The 24,392-nt window shown below is 37.8% G+C and overlaps 1 protein-coding gene across 1 annotated transcript in view; it reads right to left on the reverse strand.

Moving 5' to 3' along the window:
* Nucleotides 1–23,540, reverse strand: part of TMC1 (transmembrane channel like 1) — a 125,696-nt gene extending 102,156 nt beyond the window's left edge. Inside the window, exons 1-4 of the mRNA XM_027839375.1 lie at nucleotides 23,450–23,540; nucleotides 22,772–22,825; nucleotides 19,939–20,104; nucleotides 13,365–13,493 (exon numbers count right to left, since the gene is read on the reverse strand). Coding sequence (XP_027695176.1) covers nucleotides 13,365–13,493; nucleotides 19,939–20,104; nucleotides 22,772–22,825; nucleotides 23,450–23,540 — 440 coding nt within the window. The remainder of the gene's footprint in view (nucleotides 1–13,364; nucleotides 13,494–19,938; nucleotides 20,105–22,771; nucleotides 22,826–23,449) is intronic.
* Nucleotides 23,541–24,392: the final 852 nt, after the last annotated feature.

Here is a 24,392-nt window from a genome sequence, read left to right on the forward strand (position 1 = left end):
TTACATTGCTCTAAATATTCTGAACAAAAATTTTCATTGGCTAAGATTTGTTATCTATTGTATTGGACCATGGATATAGATATGAAAAGTGAAGGACATAGGGTCCCCAAATAAAGACAGCAAGTTATATAATTATTAGAGTCCACATTATTGTCAGTGTTAGACTAATAAGCACTGGGCTTCAATGACTGTGGAGGAGAGAGTGAAGCCAATGACTTTGTGTAGCTCTTCCTCACTTAAACCCAATTCACCAGCAAGTCAAGACATCATCCTGGTGATATCATTGGGCCACTTTGCAAAGGAAGGACTAACAACAAGAAGCACTGGGCTTATATACTTCTGATCTGGGGGAAGATGTGTCCCTCCTTCCCCACTCCCATAGCCAGGATGGATGGTGTTACAGATCAGGAAATACTTCCTCCTGCTTTGTGCTGCCAATCATACTTAAGGACAAGCCTTTGAAGGTTGGAAGTTTAATTATATAGAACAAAATCTGTTAACTTACATATATATATATGCCAAGTTCTGATCCTTTCTGCCATATTGGTGGTAGATGGTGACTGGTTGACTTTCTTAAGCCAGAAGGTAGGGCAAAGAAATGAATGCATATCTATTCCAGATTCTTGAAGGGGTTCAAATATGAGTTATCTCCCAATTCTTATGGTAGGAATCAGGAGAGAGAGGTTCTTACAAACTTTGTGGATAGGGGTGTGGTAACTGCAATTAATCCCTTTAGGAAGGATCTTTGATTTCTCTAGAGAAGCAACACTCTACCAAAATAGATCATGGCTTGTATTCTACTTAGTTGAAAAGTCCCAGAGAGTAGTAGCCTGAGGCATACAAAGGTTAAGTAACTAGTTCAGATCCACACTGCCAATGTCAGCTGGGATTGGAATTTTGGCCTTTCTGACAAAGCCCAGTACTCTGTCCACTATTCTTGTGCTGGCCCTACTTAGTCTGTTTTTTATTTTTAAAAATTCAATTTGTGAGTGATTTCATTGACATAGGGAACTCTGAGTGAGAAAATCCATCTACCAATGTAGCTCAATGTTTGCTTTGCAATCTGTAGTCTTAGAGAGCTGCTTTCAACCACTGGCAATAATGGGCCAAGTATGGCCCATTAAAATTAAATAGCCCATTAAATTAAAATGTAATTGGGAAATGTTTAGCAAAATAAATAAAAATTCAATAGAGCAAAGATGATGTTGATCTGTGGTTTTCTAAGTCAATATGTGTCCTACAGGGATCCTTACATATTATTTATTGTCCCCTGTTTTTATTTGGGCATGAGAGCTGTGGCTTAGGGCACTAAGAAGTTCATTATCTTTGGCAGGGTCGCGCAGCTAGTATGTGTTAGAAGCAAGATTTGAATGCAAGGCTTTCTGAGTATAAGGCTAGATCTCTATCCATTAGATCAGCATGTTTCTCAGTTAGTCCATAGGATACCAAAATTAGCCTGCTGGTGATTTTTGATACATGTGGCATAAGACATAAATGGCAACCCCCCGTTTCTCAATCGCTCTCTTTGCCTGTCTCTCCCTTTCCCTTCTCACCCTCTTTCTGTATCTCTGTCTCTGTTTCTCTCCCCCACCCCTTCCCTCATGTACCTATATCATTCTGTTCCTCTCTCCATTCTCTTTTTTCTTTTATAATCCTAGCTCCTTTGGTGAGATTCCACATGTAGTGAATGGATGCCAAGTCTAGACCCGGCCCATTAAGCCATGCCTTGTTGCTTCCCACCTCCTCTTGTGTTACTCCCTTTTCATCTGAACTCTTCAATCCTTTTTCTTCAATCTTCATTCTACACCCCTGCCTCCCTCGCCCCCCACACCTTTGGTCATTGCTTTCACTGCCAAAGACTTGGAATAAAAAGGCAGGAGACCCTCAGCATTTCTGCATCCAGTATTAAATATTCATTGGGTCAATTTAGACTTTCTCAGACCAATATTCTTTTCTCTCCCCACTCCCCCCCCCCCCCCCCAGGAAAAGCCATTTGCAAAGGCAAGGGAGAGAGCGTTTATGCCATTTAAAAAACATCCTGATTCCATATGATTTCACCCTGCTAGGAGGAAGGTGCAGTGAATAGAGTGCTAGGCCTGGAGTCAGGAAGATGAGTCTTCCTGAGTTCAAATCTGGCTTCAGACACTTCCTAGCTGTGTGACCCTGTGTGACTTAACCCAGTTTGCCTCAGTTTCTTCATCTGTAAAATGATCTGGAGAAGGAAATGGTAAACCACTCCAGTATCTTTGCCAAGAAAACCCCAAATGTGGTCATGAAGAGTTGGACACGACTGAAAAATGACTTAACAAAAGGGGAGATTTAAGAGAAAAAGGAGGTGGTAGCTATCTGGAATAAACTCCTACCAGAAGGTCCCTTGCTCAAAAATATCATTCCCACACATTTCTCCAATTAATGATTCATTTGGGTTAACAAACTCTACTGGGTAGAGGGGATATAAATATACCCTGGGAGGTTTAAGTCTATTTGTCATTTGCACCTCTGAGCCAATTACTTTAATCAGGGCAACATCCCAGCTGAAATACCTCAGAGAATAGAAATGTTGGCTGAGGGAGTCTGGTAAGGAGGGAAAGCAGAAACCTGGGAAAAACTGCTGATTTGCCCAGAGACCTTTGTGAGAACCATCTATTAGATACTAGAGACAATCTCTACCAAACTTTAATTTGCTGATATTTGAGTTTGGAACTTCAGGAATTCTTCATGTAATGAATGGCTGTGAATTTCCCCTACTCTGTCTCTGCTCAATTATTTCTCCATCCAGAGTTGTCTCCTCTAGTCCACTTCAGCCCAATGTTTCCTCAGCTGCTCTGTTTCTCTCCTTCTGGAAGGAGAGGACAGCAAAAGGAGATGTGTCGTAGACAGCCGCCTAAGGAAATTTAAAACAGGGAATGAATCTCCTCGGAAACACGGCCTTGCAATGGTTTCAAATTTGCCAACTCGAATGGTATTTTCTGTCCTCATCCGTCTTGACATAGTTGTAGTTTTTGACACCATCGATGATCTCTTTCCCTTGATACTCTCCTCTCTTTAAGTTTGTGTGATATTTTACTCTCTCTTGGTTCTCTTCCTATCTGTCTGACTGCTACTTGTCAGTCTTCTTGGCTGGATCTTCTTCCAGGTCACTCCTGCTAAAAGCGGGGGTCCCACAGGGGTCTGTCCTGAGCCCTTTTCTCTTCTCCCTCTATACTACTTCATTTGGTGATCTCAACAGCTCCCATAGAGTCAATTATCATCTCTATAATGATGATTCTCAGATTTACTTATCCAGCCCTTGACTTTCTCCTAACCTCTAGATTCAAATCTCTAACTGCCTGTTGGACATCTCGAAGTGGATGTCATACTCAACATATCCAAAACTGAATTATTTTTCCTCCACAATTCCTTCCCCCTTCAGAACATCCCTATTACTGTCAACATCACCATCCTTCTAGTTACTTGAGCACAAAACCTAGTGTTATCCTCTACTCCTCACTTTCTCACCTTCCATATCCAATCTGATGCCAAGTCCTGTTAATTTTACCTTCCTAATATGTATCACATATGCTTCCTTCTCTCTTTTGACATGGCCATCAGTCTAGCACAGGCCCTTATCACCTCATGCCTGCATTTTTTTTTTTTGCTTTTTGGCGAGGTTAAGTGACTTGCCCAGGGTCACACAGCTAGTAAGTGTTAAGGGTCTGAGACCAGATTTGAACTCAGGTCCTCCTGACTTCAAGGCTGGAGCTCTATCTACTTTGCCACCTAGCTGACCTCCCTCCCCCCCATGCCTGCATATTGCAATAGCCTTCTGGTTGGTGCCTCAAGTCTCTCCTCACTCACTAGTCCATCCTCTGCTCAACTATCAAATTGATATTCCTAAAGCACAGATCTGACTATGTTACCTCTTATTCAATAAACTCTAGTACCTCCCTATTTCCTCCAGGATCAAATATAAAATTATTTTCGGCATTCAAAATCCTTCATGACCTGCCCCCTTCCTATCTTTTCATTCTTCTTACACCTTATTCCTTTCCACATACTCAGTGATCCAGTGACACTGGCCTCATTACTGTTCCTCTCACAAGGCTTTCCATCTCCTATCTCTGCATTTTCACTGCCTCTTATTCATGCCTGGAATTTTCTCCCTCCTTATCTCTGGCTCCTGGCTTCTCTGGCTTACTTCAAGTCATAGCTAAATTCACACCTTCTATAAGGAGTTTTTGCACATGTTAATGCTAGTGCCTTCTCTCTGTGGATTATCTCCAGTTTATCCTGGAGGTTTCTTGTTTGTACATTGTTGTTTTCATGTTATCTCCCCCATTAGATTTGTAAACTCCCTGAAGAAAGAGACTGTCTTTTGCTTTTGTGTTTTCTCAGCACTTAGCACAATACGTGGTACATCATAGGCACTTAATAAATGTTTCTTGAGCTGACAGACTGGACTTTTATATCAACCAGAACCTAAGAAAGGAAAAAGCAGATCAACCTACTCAGAAACTAAAACATTTGACTCTCCTAGATTCAAGAAGAAAAAAAAAGTTAATATAAAATTAAGACTTATAAATGCCTACTAGAATTTTTTTGGCATAAAAAAGACCTAGTGAAATTGGGTTCTGGGGGGGAGAGCCATCCCATCACAAATATACACACATTCCATTATAAGGTAACACTCTAAATCCATGACATCACTAGATTTGGCCACCTCCTGATTGAGTCTGAGAGCTAGTATCCACTTGTGTGTGTGTGTGTGTGTGTGTGTGTGAGAGAGACAGAGAGAGAGAGAGAGAGACAGAGAGGGACAGACAGAGAGACAGAAAAAGAAGATCAATGAAGATTATTTTTATGGTTATTAGATATTTACTGAGTAAATATATTTTTGAAAATAAAGGGAAAAAGAAATTTTGGTAATGAGTTGAAGAATGTGGGTCTTTCAGTGCCTACACAAATACTTCCAAATACTGTAAATGGCAGCAACCCCACCAGTTTCCTGTCCCCTTCTCTCACACATCCTGACTATATAATGTGCTCTTATACACTGTATTATAAATACCTAACTTTAAAATTTGGTCATGTTTAGTATAGCATTATCTGGTCTGCTGTAGAGCACAGAGCACCATTCATTTGTAGTTCCTTGTCATCGATGGGTGGCGAAAGAAAATCTGTTTGCCTTGGGTTGTGAATCTATAAATATAGAGCTATGAGTATGGGTCAGGTGGAGAAGGATAAAGACTATTTAGCAATCCTGCAGAGAATATAATGGTTATTCCTATAATTCTGTTTTCACTCAAACTTGTGCCCCAGGATAATAGAAAAAAAAAAGGTCCCCAGTATAGCCCATACTAAATTTCAAACATAACAAAATGTGCAAGTGAGCTGGAATGCTGGATCTCCACATCCAACATGCCAGTTTATAACATTTTATGCCTGTACATGTGCGTATACAGGCAGGCAATCTCCCAACTTGCAAATGGATTCTGTTCCAAATGCTAATTTATGTCTCTTTTGGGGAATTTGGAACAAAGTTTCCCATAGAAAGCATATAATAATTAGTGGCTTGATTCCCAGACTAGCTTACAAAAGCCTATTTAACCCATAATGTTAGAATCTTAGAGTCAGAAGGATGTTAGAAGTTGTCCTGAGTTCCATTCCCCTCATTTTATTATTTTCAATATTTTTATTTAAAAAATTTTTTTAAAATATACTGGGCTTCTATCTCATCCAGGCTAGAAAAACAGGGGCCACTCATAGCCTGATTCTACTCTGATCTGCATGGAGTTTTGACTTGTTCCATTTCTGACATGATCTGGTTCTCTTCTCTTCAGCAGCCTCATGGCAGGCACTTCTGGGGCTCATTATATTAATGCCAAATAGTGCAAAGTCCTGATTGACATAGCCCCCTACAGCTCAGAACTCCTGAGCTCAAAAGCTCCAAAAGCCTCAGCCTCCCTAGTAGCAGGGATTATAGGCATGTGTTCCATTGTATTACAGATAAGGAAACTCAAACCCATGGAAATTGAGTGATTTATCCAAAGTCACACAGCTCACTAATTGCAGAACCTGGAGTGGGACACAGGTCTTCCAACACCTAGTTCAGCTCTCTGGTACTAATTCTACTATTTTACCACTAGTATTTATTAAATACTGCATCAGCATGGTGTGATGAAAAGCAAATTGGCCTTGAGGTCAGGAAAACCTGGGTTCAAGTCCTTCTGAAATAGTCTGGCTATGTGACCCCAAGCAAGCTACTTTTTTTTTCCTGCCTTTAACATTATTGATGACCATCTCCCTCTAGCTTTTCTCTTCTCTGTAGGTTTTCATTATCTACTTCTCTTGGTTCTCTCCTTGTATTTGCCTTCATAGCTCCTTTGCTGAATCTTCATCTAGATCACGCATTGAGTATCTCTCCAAGACTCTGTCTTGGTGACTCTTTTCTTTTCTCTTTATACTGTCTAATTTAGTGATCTTGTCCATGGGTTCAAATATCATCTCAATGCACTTAGTTCCCAGAGAAGAAAAACCAAGAGAAAGCCAATTTCAAAGGCAGAAACGATAAAACTTGACAACTGAATGGATATGGGGAGGTGAGAGGGTGAGGAGCTAAGGATGATACCTAGGTTGTAAGCCCGGGTGACAGATCAGATATGTGGAGAAAGTGAGAGTAAAGAGCCAAGGATGATAAAAAGTTTGTCCGTGGGACTGGAAGAATGGTGGTGTCCTTGAGAAAAATAGAAAGTTAGGAAGGGGGAAGAATTTTGGGGAAAAGATAACAAGTTCTGTTTTGAATGTATTGAGTTTGAGATACCTATGGAACATCCATTTTGAGCTGTTCAAAAGACAAGTTGGTGTTCCAGTACTGAAGGTAAGGAGAGAGAAGCTTTGTTGTTTTTACCTTTGAAATATTCCTCATATGTGTCCCCTTCTCTCTTCTGACACTGTCACCAGGCTGGTGCAGGTCCTTATCGCCTCACACCTGGACTATTGCAATAGTCTGCTGATTGTCTCCCTGTCTCAAGTCTCTCCTCATTCCAGGCTATCCTCTACTCAGCTGTCAGAAAGCTCTTCCTAAAGCACAGGCATAACCAAGTCATCGCCTGTGGAATAAACCATAGTGGCTTCCTATTGCTTCCAGGATCAGTTAGAAAATCCTCCGTTCGGCTTTTAAAACCCTTTGTAACCTCTCTACTTTCTACCTTTCCAGTCTTCATACTTTACCTACTTTGTGGTCCAGCGACATTGGACTCCTTACTGTTTCTCACACATTACACCCCATCCCTTAATTCCGTGCATTTCCACCTCCTGTCCCTCATGTCTAGACTCTCTCCATCCTCATCTCTTTCTCCTAGTTTCTTGCTTCAAGTCCCACCTTCTTCAAGAAGACTTACCCAGTGCTTCTTAATCTTCATGCCTTCCCTCTAAGATTATCACCAATTCATCTTGTATGTATCTCGTTGGTACACAGTTGTTTGCATGTTGTCTATCTTGTTAAACTGTGAGCTCCTTGAGAGCAGGTCCTATCTTTTGCCTTTCTTTATATCTCCAGCAATTAGCACAGTACCTGGCACATCATAGACAATAGACGCTTGTTCATTTCTGATTGACTCAGTGAATCTCTTGTACATGTCCTTTTAGCTCCATTCATACAACTACCACCCTCAAACAGGCTCTTATCATCATTCACTTGGACTACTCCAATAGCCTTTTATTTGCTTTCCCTGCCTTGGGTCTTTCCCTGTTATAAGCCATCATCCGTTTGGCTGCCAAAGTAATTGATTTTCCTAAAGTACGTGTCTTCCATGTCACTCCCCCTCCTCCCTCACTTCATAAACTCTACTGATTCCGTATTAACCTCTAAGATCAAAGATAAAAATCCTCTGATTGGCATTTAGAGCCTTTCACAAACAGAGCCCTTTCTTTCTTCCCAGTTCACTCACTCACACCCTCCTCTATCCAGCTGCGTTGTCCTATGTATTGTTCCTTCACACAACACTCCATCTGCCAGTGGTGACTTTGCACTGGCTGTCTCCCCCCAGCCCTCTCCCACCTTTAGACTGCTCTCTCTTCTCACCTCTGCCTCTTAGCATCCCTAGCTTCCTTTGAGACTCAGCTCAAATTCTTCCTTATAGGAGGCCTTTTCCAGCCCTCCTCCCTCAACCTATGCACACAATGCCTTTCCCTATGAGACTACTTCCCATCTATTCTCTGTCTCTACACACACACACACACACACACACAATCTGTCTTATGTATACAGTTATTTACATGTTGTATCCTATAGAATAAGAACTCCTTTTTTGCCTTTGTATCCTCAGCCTTTACCACAGTGCTTGGAACATAGTAAGTCATTAATAAATACTTGTTGACTTGTTGATAACCTCTCAGAACTCTAAGTCACTCTCTAAAAACATAGAAGGTAGTTTCCTTGTTCTGGAGCAGTTAAATAGCATAGTGAATAAAAGCATTGGACTTGATACAAGGAAGACCTGAGTCCAAATCCTACATCAGATACTTATTAGTTGCATGACCCTAGAAGTCAGTTAATTAATCTTAATTTCCTTATCTGTAAAATGTAGTCACAAGATTTTTGTGAACATCCACTAAGTTTACATATGCACAGTATTTTGCAATTCTTAAAGCAAGGCATATATAATAATAGTTAGTATATATATATATATATATATATATATATATGTATATGTCTGTATACATACACATATTCCAGATGAGGAAATTATGTATGGGTGTGTTTTTTATATACAAGCATATATATATATGTATATCAACTATTATTATTATTTTCTTCATCTGCTAGTTCCCTCTATCAATCAAATTACAGGTGCACTCCCTATCCCTAGTGATAAATAAACTTTTGGGGAATTGCTTTAGAACCTAATCAGTATTTATAACATTGTTTGAGTGGGAAAATGAGTCCAATGGCATAATAGAGAAAAGTGAACATATAAAGTCTCCTTCCCCATTTCTTAAGGAAGGCTCATGGTGTTTTGACAACATTATGTCATATGCCAAGATGACTATCTAGAGGTCAGTGTAGCCTGCTGCTGTATAGGACATGATTTGGTCAACACCGCCTCTATTTTATGCTTTGTCTGATGTTGACACTCGGAGAAATACAGTTATCTCTGTGGTTGTACCTATCAGAGAATCTTGTATGCTCTTAAAATATACCTAGGAGACATCTTGTTAAAGGAGAATCTCAAAGGTTTCATTTTCTCTATTAGATCAAAAGTTTTTTCTGTAATCAAAATATAATACGAATAGCAATGTCATATATTCTCCATACTAATCATATAACCAGGAAGATGAGGCCTTTTTTTTAATTTTTCCTGTAGAAAATTGTTTATGAAATCCTGCCCATTCCTTTCTCATGTTTTCATCAAGATCACTCTCTATACATGCATAGGACATTCATAAAAAATGTTTTTAGAGGTAGAAAAGTAGACATATGTGTTAGTAATTGCTGCATTCTATTCATTTGCTCAGAGGAAGGGGATATAATGTTGCCTTTGATTCTCCATTCTTTTAGAATCTTCTCTGAGATATCTTGAAAATGGAACCCTAATTATTTTAAAAAATTTTTGACTCCAACATGGAATTTCAGTATTTCAGGTACTGTTCATCTTCCTACCTTCATCTCAATAATAATAATACTCATAGCTAGCATTTATATAGCAGTTAAAAGTTGAGAACCTGCTGTGCATATATTGTCTCATGCTAATTCACAACGACCCTTTTGAGATAGGTGCTACTAATATCCCCATTTACAGATGAGGAAACTGAGGCAGACAGCGGTTATGTGACTTATCCAGGGTCACAAAGCTGTAAGTGTCTGAGGTAGGATTTGAACTCAGGACTTACTGACTCCAAGTCTAACACTCTATCTACTATACCATCTAGTTGCCAATATTGGACCAGGAGTCAGGAAAACCTGAGCTCAGGAAGACTGAGTTCAAATCTGGCCTTGGGCACTTACTATCTATGTCACCCAAGTCAAGTCACTTAACTGCCATCTGCCTCAGTTTCTCCATCTATATGGAATAAATAATAGCACTTCACTTCAATAGTGTTGTGAGGATCATGACCTAACATACATACAGCATTTTCTAACCATCAAGTGCTATATAAATGTTAGCTTATCATTGCCATCTTGTTGCTATTGTTATCTAGCTACTCACATAGGCATACCTTGGAGATATTGTGGCAATATTGGTTCCAGGCTACTGCAATAATCAATATCTCAATCAAGCAAGTCACATGATTTTTTTTGGTTTGTTATGCTTACACTATACAGTGTAGTCTATTAAGTGTGCGATAGTATTACATCTTTAAAAATGCACATATTTTAATTTTTAAAAATTCTTTGTTGTTAAAAAAAATGCTAACCATTATCTGAGCCTTCAGTGAGTGGTAATCTTTTTGCTGGTGGAGGATCTTGCATCAGTGTTTTTGGCTGCTGAATGATCAGGTTGGTGGTTGCTGAAAGTTGGGGTGTCTATGGCAATTTCTTAAAATAAGACAGCAATGAAGTTTTGGGGCAGCTAGCTGATGCAGTGGATAGAGCACCAGCCCTGGAGTCAGGAGGACCTGAGTTCAAATCTGGCCTCAGACACATAACACTTACTAGCTGGGTGACCCTAGGCAAGTCACTTAACCCCATTGCCTAGCAAAACAAAAACAACAAAAAACAAACAAACAAAATAAGACAGCAATGAAGTTTGGGACATTAATTGATTCTTCCTTTCACTTGAACACTTAGAGCCTATTGTAGGGTTATTAATAGGCCTAATTTCAATATTATTGTGTCTCAGGGAATAGGGAGGCCTCAAAGAGAGGGTGAGAGTTGGGGAAATTGTCTGTTGGTGGAGCAGTCAGAACACACACAACATTTATCAATTAAGTTTGCTTTTTTTTTTTTTAATGAGGCAACTGGGGTTAAATGACTTGTCCAGGGTCACACAACTAATAACTGTTAAGTGTCTGAGGCCAGATTTGAACTCAGGTAGTCCTGACTCCAAGGCTGGTGCTATATCCACTGCACCACCTAGCTGCCCCAAATTTGCTGTCTTATACAGCATGGTTCATGGTAACCCAAAACAATTACAATGGTAATATCAAAGATCACTTGATCACAGATCACAGTGACAGATATTATAATAATAAGGAAAAAGTTTGAAATGTTGTAAGAATTACCAAAATGTGACACAGGGACATGATGTGAGCACATGCTGTTGGAAAAATGGCATCAATAGATTTGCTTGACAGAGGGTTGCCAAAAACCTTCAATTTGCAAAAAGTAAAAATATCTGTGAAGTACAATAAAGCAAAGCATAATAAAATAAGCTATGATTATATAACATATCAGATATGTTACAGATACAGATATTTAGTGACTAAATAATGATAATATTTCATTAAAGAACTGCTAGAAAATCTGTTTCATTTGACATCTCTTTCCAATTCCATCTAAAAATATTTTGGGGGATGATCTAGCTTAGTTGGATCTGATTTCTGAAGGCTCATTTCCCATCCATGAATTTTTACTGTTTTATGAGGTGATATTATGCATACTCTTTCATCATCATAGTTTTTAATAGTTTGAAAATGATACTGTATTCTAAATAAGAGCTACCTTCAACTTTTTTTGTTTTTTTGTTTTTTTGGTAAGGCAATCACAGTTGAATGACTTGCCCAGAGTCACACAGCTGGTAAGTGTCAAGTATCTGAGGCTAGATTTGAACTCAGGTCCTCCTAACTCAGGAACAGTGCTCTATCTACTGTGCCACCTGGTTGACCCTCCCTCTTTTTTTTTTTTGTCCTTTAACTTTCAGATCACCATGCTCTGTAAGGAGAAAAAATGTTTCCTGCCTGAGTTTGTTTCTGGGTTCTTTTGTCCTCCTAAGTGTGGCAACTATTTTGTATTTGTTAAATTTCTCCAAGAACTACAAGTATTTATGTCCCTTCATTTATTTTCCATTTTTCATAATCAAAATCAATTTAAATAAATCAGTCTGGATCAGTAATAATTTTACTAAGTGCCATCTTCTCCTCATTATCCTCTCTGGTTTTGAACTTTGCTCTAACCAGTTAATAATCTGACTACAGACAAATATATTGGTAACCCGTCATTTCCTCTCTGTTAATATATGATCAGTTTTGTTTTCTGTAATGCTAGGAGAAGGGTTTTCTGATAAAGAGCCAGCATGGTTTCATTAAAAACAGGTAATACTAGGACTAACTTCATTTCCTTTTGAGACAAGGTTTGGTAAGACAAAGAAGTCATGGACTTAGGATGTAAAATGATACATGCATTTTCAGACACAGTCAATGTATTTATTTTTTGATTGACTGTGCATACATGTTAAAAGGGAGAGCTCCTACTACCAAGTAAGGAGAAGGCTGCTTAATGGATAGTGACAGACATTTTTTTAAAAAGAACATTAAAATATTTCAAGAATACTTAGAAAGTAACAGAAAGAAGCATGTAAGGGTCCAGCATTCTCTCTAATGCACCACCTAACTGCTTCCATTTAACCAAAGGATCCTAAATTTCGAGTTAGAGATGACCCCAGAGAGCGTTTAGTAGACCTCATTTTATAGATTAAGAAACTGAGGTGAAATGACTTGTTCCCATCACAAAAGTAGTAAATGGCAGAATTAGGATTTGAACTCAGATCCAGTGAACACCAGTTCAATCCACTGAGTGAAAAAGGAAACTTGGTGTAAAGGAGGGATATTGGAGGTGGGGGGAGGAGATTCTGACCCTGTGTCTTTCATAAACCAACTGTTTCTATATATAATATGTCATAAGCCGAGAGGCTTTAACTTGGTTATGCATACTTCTGCATATTAGACATACAGGGACATGTGTAACTTTATATTCATAGAGTACTATTGGCCTGAAGCTATTATCCTGTAAACATGAAATTTCTATTAGCATAATCACTAATTGGAATCCTGTTTTTGGTTCTAGTTTAAAGGATAGTCATTTGCTAACCACCCAATGCTTTAATGAGAATTGTAATATGTTCTACTGCCTGAGGCTGGGACCCATCTGAGATGCAAGTATACAAGTCGAATACACAATACACATATGAAAAGCAACACTACCATCTCTTTGAGATAGTAATCACAGTATTAAACCAAAATGGAGCGTCAGTTCAAAAGAATGATTGAAGTTAACAGTAGATGGGTCCACATGCCCCTAATTAACTAATTTGCTAATAGCTGTTTCTTATTTAGAGATGTTCACTCACATTCTTCTTAGCTGTATAGAGTAGAATAGAAAATACTCAAGAGCTTTTAGCAAGTAAATATTAGGATATTTCCCCTAATTGTGAAAAAAAAATGCATACTTTAGGACTTGGATCTTCTTTTCCATCTTCCATGGTTGACACTTGACTGTAGCAATGACTTGCCTTTTTTCATCTAACTCTGCCTTCATTCTCTCCAATTCCTCTTCATCAATTTCATCATCTTCATCTCTTTAAGGGAAGAAGAATGCATAAAGTTAAAAGACAGACCCTAAGCTTGGCTCCATTTCCAAATATAAAAAAGACTGATATTATCATTGCAATGAATACTCAGCCCAATGTCCTTGACTTGAAAAATTGAATCATCAAGTTCTATCACTTTTATTTGCATCTTTTACCTCAAATTTCAAAAACAACTACACTTAAATGTTAATTTTTTTCTTTAATAGTTTTATGTTCTGAAACTGAGTTCTTTTCCAGATACTCAGGCATAAAACTAGACCTTTGGGGAAAAAGGGATATATGGAGTTTTGAGGGAGTTTTCCTCTCACCTTTCCATTCTTCCCCTTATCCATCTTGGCCATCTCCATCTTTGATTTTCTATTCAAACTAAAACTGCCAACAAAAGATAATAAGCTAAAAGTGACAGTGCTATTTAATTACCCTCAAAATTTCAATTGGTCCTGTCTTAAGAAAGGAAGAAAGCGATATGGAAAAAAGTAAAAATATTTTATGGGATAATGGATTTAAAGGTGTCGGGGCCTTATAGATCATTAAGTCCAATCCCTTTATTTTACAGATAAGGTAAAATGACTTATCCAAGATCATATAGGTAATGCATTGATTACCTTTGTGTCCCCCTCCATTAGGGCTCTACAGCATGGTCCCATGTATCCCCTTTCCAGAGGACCTGATTTTGTCTATACATATACATACATATATATATATATATGTATATATATATGTATGTATGTATGTATGTGTCTCAATAGTTGTAAATTTCCATATCATATAAGAAGATCTATGGATGTACAACCATGCAACCAATTTTTCAAGTGTCATACTAACCCTAAATACTGAATAAACAACAAATAACTGATTTTTTAAAAAAAAAAGATTATATAGGTAACCTTACAATAGTAAGTGGCAGAGACAGGATTTGAACCTTGGTCCTCTGACTCCAAATTTACTGCTTTTTCTACTGTAGCATTGTACTTGGTGCTTCTAAGGCTCAACTGGTAACTCAAATGTATTGAATGAGGAGTGAAGTTCACATATGGTGTGTGTGTGTATATGTATGTGTGTGTGTGTGTGTATGTGTAGGTGAGTGTGTGTATGTGCATTTTTGTATTTAAGTCAACATGGGACATTTCTTATTTATTGAGCAGTTGTGGTTTAACTGAGCAAGTCCTTTGTCCTCTGTACTTGTATTTCTCTGTTTAAAAAAAAAGCTATTAAGCTAAAATGTGAGAACAGTGAGGATGATATGTTTTCAAAGTTAGTAGTGGATTACCATTCTCTCTCTGTCTCTCTGCCTCTGTACCTCTCTCTCTCTCTGTCTCTCTCTCTTTTTCTCTGTCTCACTGTCTCTGTATCTGTCTCTCTGTATCCGTGTCTGTCTGTCTGTGTCTGTTTCTCTCTCCACACACACACACACACACACACACACATACACACACATGTATGTATGTATGTAAGTATTTATATATGTGTGTATGTATATCAGGGCCTCTATATTAATCTCCTTCACCAAAAAAATAAAAATAAAATGATGAGACAAGGGACAGAAGCCTGTTTTTACAGGGCCACTTGTCAGCCTTGGAACCACTGCAGTTGGTTCTCAAACTGAGCATCGTGGGGCCCCAGGGCACCATCAAGGGAAACAGAGAAATGTTCACATCTGTCAGACACCAATCAGCTCAAGGTGGTTCACAGTTTCAACATTAGATCATGCTATATTCCTTTCATTTACATTCTCAAATGCATGTTTCTCAAATACAGTTCAGGAAATTGAGATTCTAGGAGTCTATGAGTCACTGAGGCCCAGGATTCCAGGAATATAAGACCACGCTGGGCTTTGTAGCCAGTTCAGCATTGATGCTCCAAGGAACAAGAAATGACCTTCAGAGGTAACTTTTGGAATCCAGTTCAAGGGTAGCTGGAATAAGGGTTCATCCAGCAGTCATGCCACATCTGGACCTGAACTTGGTACAAAGTTGTGCATTGTGCTAAGTCTGAGGCTACTCTCTCCAGAGACCAAGCTAGTACTGAGGAGTATCTGTCCCTCAGGGTCCTCCCCTCCCAGTTTGATTTTTTTTCCCCCGAATAGGCAAACTAGGCCATCTTTTCCCTCATTTATTACCTAGCCTTAAAGCACTGAATGTATATATATATATGTATATATATACATAAATAGACAGATACATACACACATATATAATTAATAATGGATCATATGACACTAAGGACACCATTCATTACAGATGCAGATTCTTTACTACTCTAGAACATTTATATTTTGCTGATCAGTAAACTTGTGCTGAGTAAAAATTGAAATTTAATAAAAAGACATTTTAGAAATACATAAAAGAAATAAGAAATGTTCATTCGGTTTGTAACGCTTGATCTAATTAGGTGTGGGAAAAAGCCAAGAATGTGAAGTTAGAGAACCAGAGTGTGAATTCACACTCTACCATTGACTAGTTATATAACTCAGTCAATTACTGAACTTCTCTGGGACCCAGTTTGCCTATCTTTAAAATGGGGCAATTTAGATTGTCTCTAAATACCTAGCTCTGAATCTATGATTTTATGATATTACTTCTTCATGCCTTGATTGTTATTTAACAATATTACTGTTAAAAAGCGATCTTGTATTAATTCTTTATAGTATGATGGGGGAATCATGGTTAGGTTTGAGATGCTGTGAAAAAGATCAGGGCTTTGAATGAACTACAAGCTTATTATGAGACAACAGTGTGATATACAGGTAAAAAAAAATTAATGCTATCCTACATGGCACTGAGAGAGCCTATTGTCCAGAACAAAGAAGGTGATGTTTCCACTGTAGGTTGTCTCCATCAGGCAGCATCTGGAGTGCTGTTTTCAGTTCAGTTCTAGTTATTTTAGGAAAAAGCATAGACAAGCTTGAACATGTTCAGAAAAGATGAACCAGATGGTAAAAAGACTGGAGAACATGTAAATAAGTAGCAGTGGAAAGAACTAGGAGTATGTTAGTTATCTTCAAGAATTTGAAGGGCTGTCATTGGAGGAGGTATTAAATTTATTCCACTTGGTACCAAGAGTCAGAACTAGGAACAAAGGAACAGAATGTAAGGTTCTCCCTAGAATGCAAGCTTTTTGAGGGCAGGAACCATTTCATTTTATGTTCTCAGTGCCTAACTCATAGTACGTTTCTACTAGATGCATATTAATAGATTAATTGATTGGTTGAAGTTAAAGAGAGGAAAATATTGTGCTTAATGTAAGGAAAAACTTTTTAACAATTAAGCTATCCAAAAGTAGAATACCCTTCACCCTTCCCTCGGAGATCTACTCATTGTTGAAGATGTTATAAAAGTATTCTTGGGTCAGTACATATTATAATAGGTGGTATCTGAGGTTCTTTCCACTTCCTAGATGAATGAATAAATGAACAAATGAAAAAAAGAATTTATTAAGTACTCACTATGTGTTATCATTCTGACCTCAGGCTAACAGTTAGCATTTGTTAACTATGTTAACATTTGTTAAATACGTTAACATTTTAGTTACCAACATTCAGACTGAAAGCAAACTACTCTGATGACCACTATAACAATCTGTTTATATTATGGATTATCTTCTTTTGTTACTATTATTTAACATATCTTGCAGCAAATAGTATGGTGGATACTATAGTGAACAAAGAATAAAATAATGTTGAATTGGTAACAATATCTAGACATGAAAATTTCAAGGCCAATTTGTTTTTTGTTTTGTTTTTGCTTTAAAAAGCAATATTTTCCCAACTGCCTTTGACAAAAAGCACTTTGCTAAAATAGTCAAAATATGGAAAACAGTTTCTGTGTAGATGCAGACTATTATTTGAGTCATTTTGAACATAGATTTAAGCCCTACTTCTAATACATATTGACTGCCTGGCCCAAGGCAACTAAGTCACAATCTCACTGAGCTTCAGTTTCTGCTTATCTATAAAATAGAGAAAATGATAGCACCTACTCCAAATGTAGTGTGAAAATCAATTGATGTAAAAAAAAAAAATATATATATATATACATACATATATAAAGCAGTCTGGAAACTTTAAAGTGCTACAGAAATGTAATCTATTATTACTATCATTATTATTATTTAGAGATATTTGTCTAAATCTTTCCTATTTATTATGAAGTTCTCTGCTTGGCTTTCATTTATCTAAACAGCTGTTGTTAGAGGAAAAGAATCATCTTATGCTGAATTTCTCACAGCTCTGAACACATATCATTACTTATTCACCTAAAATTGGGTCAGGAAAAGCCTGTGATATTATTAGAAGCATTCCAAACTGTCTAACAAGGCACTGTTCTTTAACTGTCTCCAAAGATAGTTAGCTTTACAATCTTTGGTCTTTAGTTGGTTTCAAATGTTTTCTTAGAGCAAGGGAAATTCCCATGGGTATTGTTTTGGTCTTTGAATAAGGACCCCTAGTTAATTAACTGAAATGAATGTGTCCTCATTTGCCTACTAATCCTCTTTAAAGCATGTGTGTTTATTGTTGTGTGTGTGTTTTTTTTCCTATTTAAAAATTCAAGTCTTTAGTGTTTAGGAAAGGAGATGGGTTCTAAATTAGAGAACAGAGCTACCACTTATTACAATGAGTCTACTATTCCTGTTAAGACACAAGCACTAATAATGGCCGCAGAATCTCTCTTTCCAGAGACGTCTCCATTTGTCTGGGCAAAGGACTCATTTAGTCAGATTTGCTATTTAACAAAATAAGTTTAAAAAAGTCCTGTGGTTCCCGGAGCTAGATCAATAGCAGAAGAAACTCAAGAGGAAAAAGTGAAGGTCTTAAGTGTAGGCCTCTTCAGAGCAGTCTAAGGCCTAACTCTCACCATGCAGAAGGACCTGAGATTGGGAAAGATAATACCTGAGGCAATTTTCTGGGGGGAGGGTCATCCTGGGAGAAATGGGAGTTTCTATGCAAATCCACACTCTCTGTGCCGCTCTGTTTCTGTCTTTATCTCTCTGTCTCTCTGTCTGTCTCTATCTCTCTATCTTTCTGTGTGTCTTTTTCTGTCTCTCTCTGTCTCCATCTGTCTCTCTCCCTCTCTCTCTCTGTCTCTCTCTCTCTTTTTCTCTGTCTCTCTTTATCTCTGGCTCTGTTTCTCTCTGGCTCTGTCCCTCCCTGTCTCTCTCTCTCTCTCTCTCTCTCTCTCTCTCTCTCTCTGTGTCTCTCTTTATCTGTCTCTGTATGTTGCTCTTTGTATCTTTCTCTGTCTCTGTCTCTCTCTCTTTCTCTCTGTTTCTATTTCTTTCTCTAGCTGTCTTTGCCCACTCCCTTTCCTTAAGAAGGCTGAGAAAACTAGGAAGTATCAGTTAGCCTTACAAGAAAGTGTTTGTCCTGCTGAGGTGCATCACGAAAGGAACTCAAATCATCATTAAATACATTCTTATGCTTCCTTTGCTATTTGTATTTCTAGTAATGAAGTGTACAGCAATAAAATGTTTTAGAATGCATCTTCCCCATTAAAATAAGCAAGACAATACAAGTGCGTTTTAGTTATAGAAGAACTGGACCTGTGATGTCATTTGGAATGTGGAACTCTCTCTAGCAATTCAAGTCAGCACCTTTTCTGCAACTTACAGTCTTGGAGAGTTGCTTAGAGAGCAGAGAAGTTAAATGACTTTCAGCGTCACACAGTTAGCAGATATCAAAGGTAAGACCTAGACTCAGGTTTCCTAGCTCCAATAGCTGGATCTCTATTCAACACTGCTCCTACTCACTCCACTTGCCTAATTATATGCACTTTAATCCTAAAAGGTACAAAGCACAAAGATATATATTGATGCATTCTTTCTCTTGCCTAGAATAGAAATTTAAGGCAAATATAATTCAAAGAGTTCAGTGAAAAGAGTAAGATACAGAGTGAAATGATAAGGAAACTTGAAGTTAAGTCTTTGTTTCTTTAAATGGCTTTACACCTACCTAAGGCTTAGCTTTCTACATCTAAAATCAAGGATTAGTCCCTCTCCAAGAAATGTTTCCACTATGAACTCAGCACGCAAATACAGTTATCCCTTCCACACGGCGACTTTCCTCATTGCAGTTTGGATATATCACAGGTCAGCATAAGAAATTAAATGGGAATATTGAGGGAGTTTTGTGGAAGCCGCAGATGACCTGCAAAGGTCAGCAGACAATGCAGCGCCTATGACCAAATACTCAACCCAAACTTTCCAATAAGGTAATGTAAACACCCCATAAAAGGAAAAAAAATCAGACTTCTTCTCTGGTACGAAGGGAGGGCCAAAACATTTTATGCGGATTTTCCAGACTGCAGGAGCACCACACCCCTAACCCCCAAGATGTGGACAAGATAATTGTACTATCATTACAGTCTTCTGGCTATGTCTTTATAATAATAAAATTTAACATCAGCTTCCAATTGAATAATAGGCCAAATGAACTTACGCTCCTCTCTTCATCTTCCTCCTCCTCTCTTTTTCCCTTGCTTTTCTGGTTTCTTTATCCTCTGATTCAGGCGGTGGGTCATCCTCATTGATAACATCCCTGTTCCTTTTCCTCTGTGGTCTCATGCTCTTTCTTCGTGGCAACTTTTCTTCCTTCTCTTCTTCACCTACACAGAATATTATGATTCAGTGAGAAAAATTTGAAATAGACTTCCACAAATATAATCACCATTCCTACATGACAACTAGGATCAGTTTTCTCATGAGCTGACCACATTCTCCATACAACCCAAGAAATCATTGTCCCAATTATTCTATAGCTCAGTTTGTTTGTTTTTTAAACACAAAGCAGTATGAGGTAGTGGAAAGAAATAAAAAGTTGTCCTCAGAGTGAGAAAAACCTGGATTCAAGTCCTGCCTCTGACATGTATATTTGCTCTGTGACCCTGAGTAAGTCATTAAACCTCTCAGTGACCCCAGGCTACTCTTTAAGACTCTAAGAAACTCTAAGTTTCAAAGCAGGTGCCTATCTATAATAGTAGATGGAGTTATTGATAATTGCCTTATATGCCTATAACTTTCCTTTTTCATTCTAAATTTAGTAGGCTTCAACAAAATGAACATCCAAATACACGAAATTACTTTATTTAAAATACTAAACTCTTATTATTCAAAATTTTTGAATGTATGCATTTACTTAAAAAAAATAAAGATAAAATATCTTATTCCATAAACCCTTTTCATCTCCCACTACTGTTCTTTCTTTTCCTCCTTCTCTCTTTTTTCTCCTTTCCTTTTCCTGCCTCCTACTTCTTTTCTTTCTTCTTTTTGTTCATTCCTCCCTCCCTTTCTTCTCTCCATATTTCTTCCCAAAATTGAGTTACCATTAGAAAGTATACTTTATCTGCATATTGAGATCACATGATTAACAAGTTGAAGAACTAACCAACTTCTCTTATCTTCACATCCTCTCAAACCTCTCAAAATAGGAATTACGTGCAAGAGATACAGCAATTTCAGTTATCTCCACGGCGTGGGATACCAAGAATTCAAAGGAAGTAATGATTCAATGAGTTAACAACAGACATGGCTAATAATGTTACCCCTAGCAAGCTCACTTAGCACTCAGCACCCCTTCCTCTACCACCCATCACCCTATGGCAGGGCTGTACAAACGAACTTAAGGGTATGCAACAGAACCCAGTTCTACCCCTCTCCTCTGCACTAGTGCTTCAGAAAATCAGAAGGCAGAAGCTTGCTCAGTCCATGAGGTGATGTTCTATGTTACAACAGAGAACTGAAGAAATGAGACAGGACCTATGTGTGACTCTGTGTCATTCTACTAAACCTGAAGGGAAAAATCCAATCTACCTGGGGCCAGTTCTGTCCCCACAGAAGTCATTTGGAAGCAGAGACTGAGGCTGTGAAACTGGGAATTTCCCATCTTGGAAGGAGGCTGAGAAGGCTTTGAGGGTTAGCCCCCAAGGCAACTACAATCAAATGGGAAGGAGGAAGAAAGCAAGTGATGGGTGATTTGGAGGGTGGGGGAGGTATATAATTTGTCAAATATTTTCAGTGATTTGATCTAGTTAAAAAATCCTCCCACAATTCCCCATACATATTTTGTTAGCCAAATTAGTACCCAAATGTGAAAGGAGAACAATTGAACTTTCATTAGAAGGAGAGCAGCTCTCAGAACTAGTTAGCATTTTGACATTTGTGGTGTATAGGTCCTTCTTAAGCAACTTTCATAGGCCTGCCTTGTGTGAACTACATGGCACTAAATGTATCGTTTGCCATTTATCCCCAAACAAGCAGACTTTTATGTTTAAATTAGTTTCTCAGATCCAAATCTTAAAGAGGGATAATCAGCTACAGCTTACTAAATGCTGATGTGTTTACAATGCATCTTTTTTTTTAATGTGTTCTATTAAATAGGCAGCTTTGATTTGACAGGTCACTGCATTCATAAATTAAGTGAGGCCCTGGACTGTTTCCATGGGGCTAGCCTCCCTCTACTATGGCCCCAGGAAAATGAGGATTACTACAAAATTAAATTTGGGGAGACACCTAATTAATATGAAGAATTCGTACAGTGAACCATTCATTAGCTGCAACTCCATAAGGATATACAGTAGATGTCCTCTATATGCCCTCTAATTGAACCCTTCTTTAGATACAATTCCTTCTTTTGGCTTTGGTAAAATCAAAGTATTTTCCTGTACAATGCGCTTTTTCTTATTCCAATCCAAGCATAAATTTAAAAAAAAACAAAAGAGAATCCTTTTCATGTTACTTCAGTGGACCCAGAGTCTCTAAAGGAGTCACAATCTAGGCATTTAGACTATGTGTACATAGAGCCAAAACAACAGATCAATTCAGTCAAACAAAATTGTCAATTGAATACAAAAGCAGAGGCAGTTGTTTGACTGAACTAACTGGTCAACTCAGGCAAAATGACCAGTCTAGTAACCTTATGACACTTCAGCCTTAAACTGAACCTCTGAATCCACGATGGCTGTCCATATGGAACAGAGAGCTATAGAAAAACACATTTCCTTCACTCTGCCAGTCAGATTGTGGAAAATGTGGATCTCCAGACTGAATGAGTTCTGAAACAGAGATCAGCAGTAGTTCTCATCTGCCATTCTTGAAACCATCAAAAATTCTGACACTAGGTAACTATAGTTTGGTAAGTATAAGCCAAAAAAAAAAAAAAAAAAACCAAACCAAAACTCAACAACAAAACAATCTTACTCATAATTATTAGTTGCATTCAACAATCATCTTCCCCTTAGGGAAAAGTAAAAAATACTTCATCTATTCCTGCTTACTTGAGCTCTCTTCAGTATCATCTTCTTCTTCCTCTTCTTCCACTTCTATTTGCACTGTCAAAAATATAAAAATAAAGAGTTGAGTTTTCAAACAACAAACATTTTTAAAAAATTTTTGTTGTGAACTTAAACATCAAAAAATGAGCATTTCTATATGCAGAGGACAGTGCACACACACAAAAGTAATTGCATATATAACTGAGCCTCCATTTCATACCACTCCTTGGTTGTTGTTTTTTTTTAAGCATATAATAAATTGAACATGTTACTTTCAAAACAGCCTTGCTTCTTGTCAGTGCTTCTTTCTGAATTTCCTTCTATGTTCTCTTTTATGAATCTTTAAAAAAAAAAATCTTTCAGTAGATTTCTCTGTGTTCATCTGTCTGTCTTCTCTCTCTCTATCACTATTGCTAACTCCAATTACACTAATGTCACAAATTAAAATCAGAGAGGAAGAAAACCCTCGGTAACAATACGTATTGTCAAGCAAAATAAATCCACATGGTGTCCATGTCCAAAAAAGAAAAAAAGTTTCTTTCTACACCTTGAATCCATCACTTCTTTATCAGATGGTATGCTTCATCGTAGTTACCCTGGAGATGTGTTTTTTCTGAATTGCTTTCCTTTACAATGTTGTTGTTATTCTATGAATTGTTTTCCTGGCTCTGCTCGCTTTACTTTGCACCAGTTCCTCCTTTCCAGGATTCTCTGACATTGTCTCTGTCATCTCTTGTAACTCAATAATTCCATTATATTCATATATCGCCATTTATTCAGTCATTCTCCTTTTTATGGGAACCCCTGTGGACTCAAATTCTTTGATTTTCTTCTATCTTTTAATTCCCCTTTTGGTATCAGGATGTTTGTTTTGCTTGTGACTGTCCTGTTGCTGTTATTATTCTATCCCTTAACGTTGCCACCCCCACTTATTCTATCCCTTACCATTCCCACCCCCACTTATTTCCCTATTGAATTTGATGTACTTCTACTCCAAACTCTTTTTATGCTTGCTCTGTGTGTGTGTGTGTGCACGTGTGTGCATATATGCGAATGTGTTCAGTCTTCTTTTGTCCAGTTCAGCCAAAAGTGAGGTTCATCTGACACCCATTCCCTCTACATTTTCTCACATAGACCAATTATGAAAAAAAAACAAGTTTAAGTTCATTCTTTCTCCTTTTTACAATAATGTATTCCTTTACCTTCCTTTTTCTTCACTTTGTTAAAACCCTCAGAATCAATCCATGCCCAGGTCCCCTGTAGTCTTATTTAACTCCTTCAGTACCATTCGAATATGTTAAGGTTCCAAAGGAATACTTATATCTTCTCCCATTATTAGGATGTTAGCACTTTCTCATTACACAATCCCTTCCAATTGCCCAAATAAATTTAACTGCCTAGGCTTTTCTGTGCCTATATGCTTGCATTTTATAGTTTCCACTTAGCTCTGTTCTTTTCATTAGAAATACATGAAAGTCCTTTACTGAATTAAAGTTCTATTTTTCCCCTGTAGCTTTATGGGGTAAGTTATTCTTAGTTAAAAGTCCGTATCTTTTTTTTTAAAATATTGCATTCCAAACTCTACTCTAATTTATTTTAGAAGCTTCCAGGTCTTGTATGTTTC

The sequence above is a fragment of the Vombatus ursinus genome, unplaced genomic scaffold (genome assembly GCF_900497805.2).
Source record: "Vombatus ursinus unplaced genomic scaffold, bare-nosed wombat genome assembly UNPS02014832.1, whole genome shotgun sequence".
Taxonomy (NCBI): Eukaryota; Metazoa; Chordata; class Mammalia; order Diprotodontia; family Vombatidae; genus Vombatus; species Vombatus ursinus.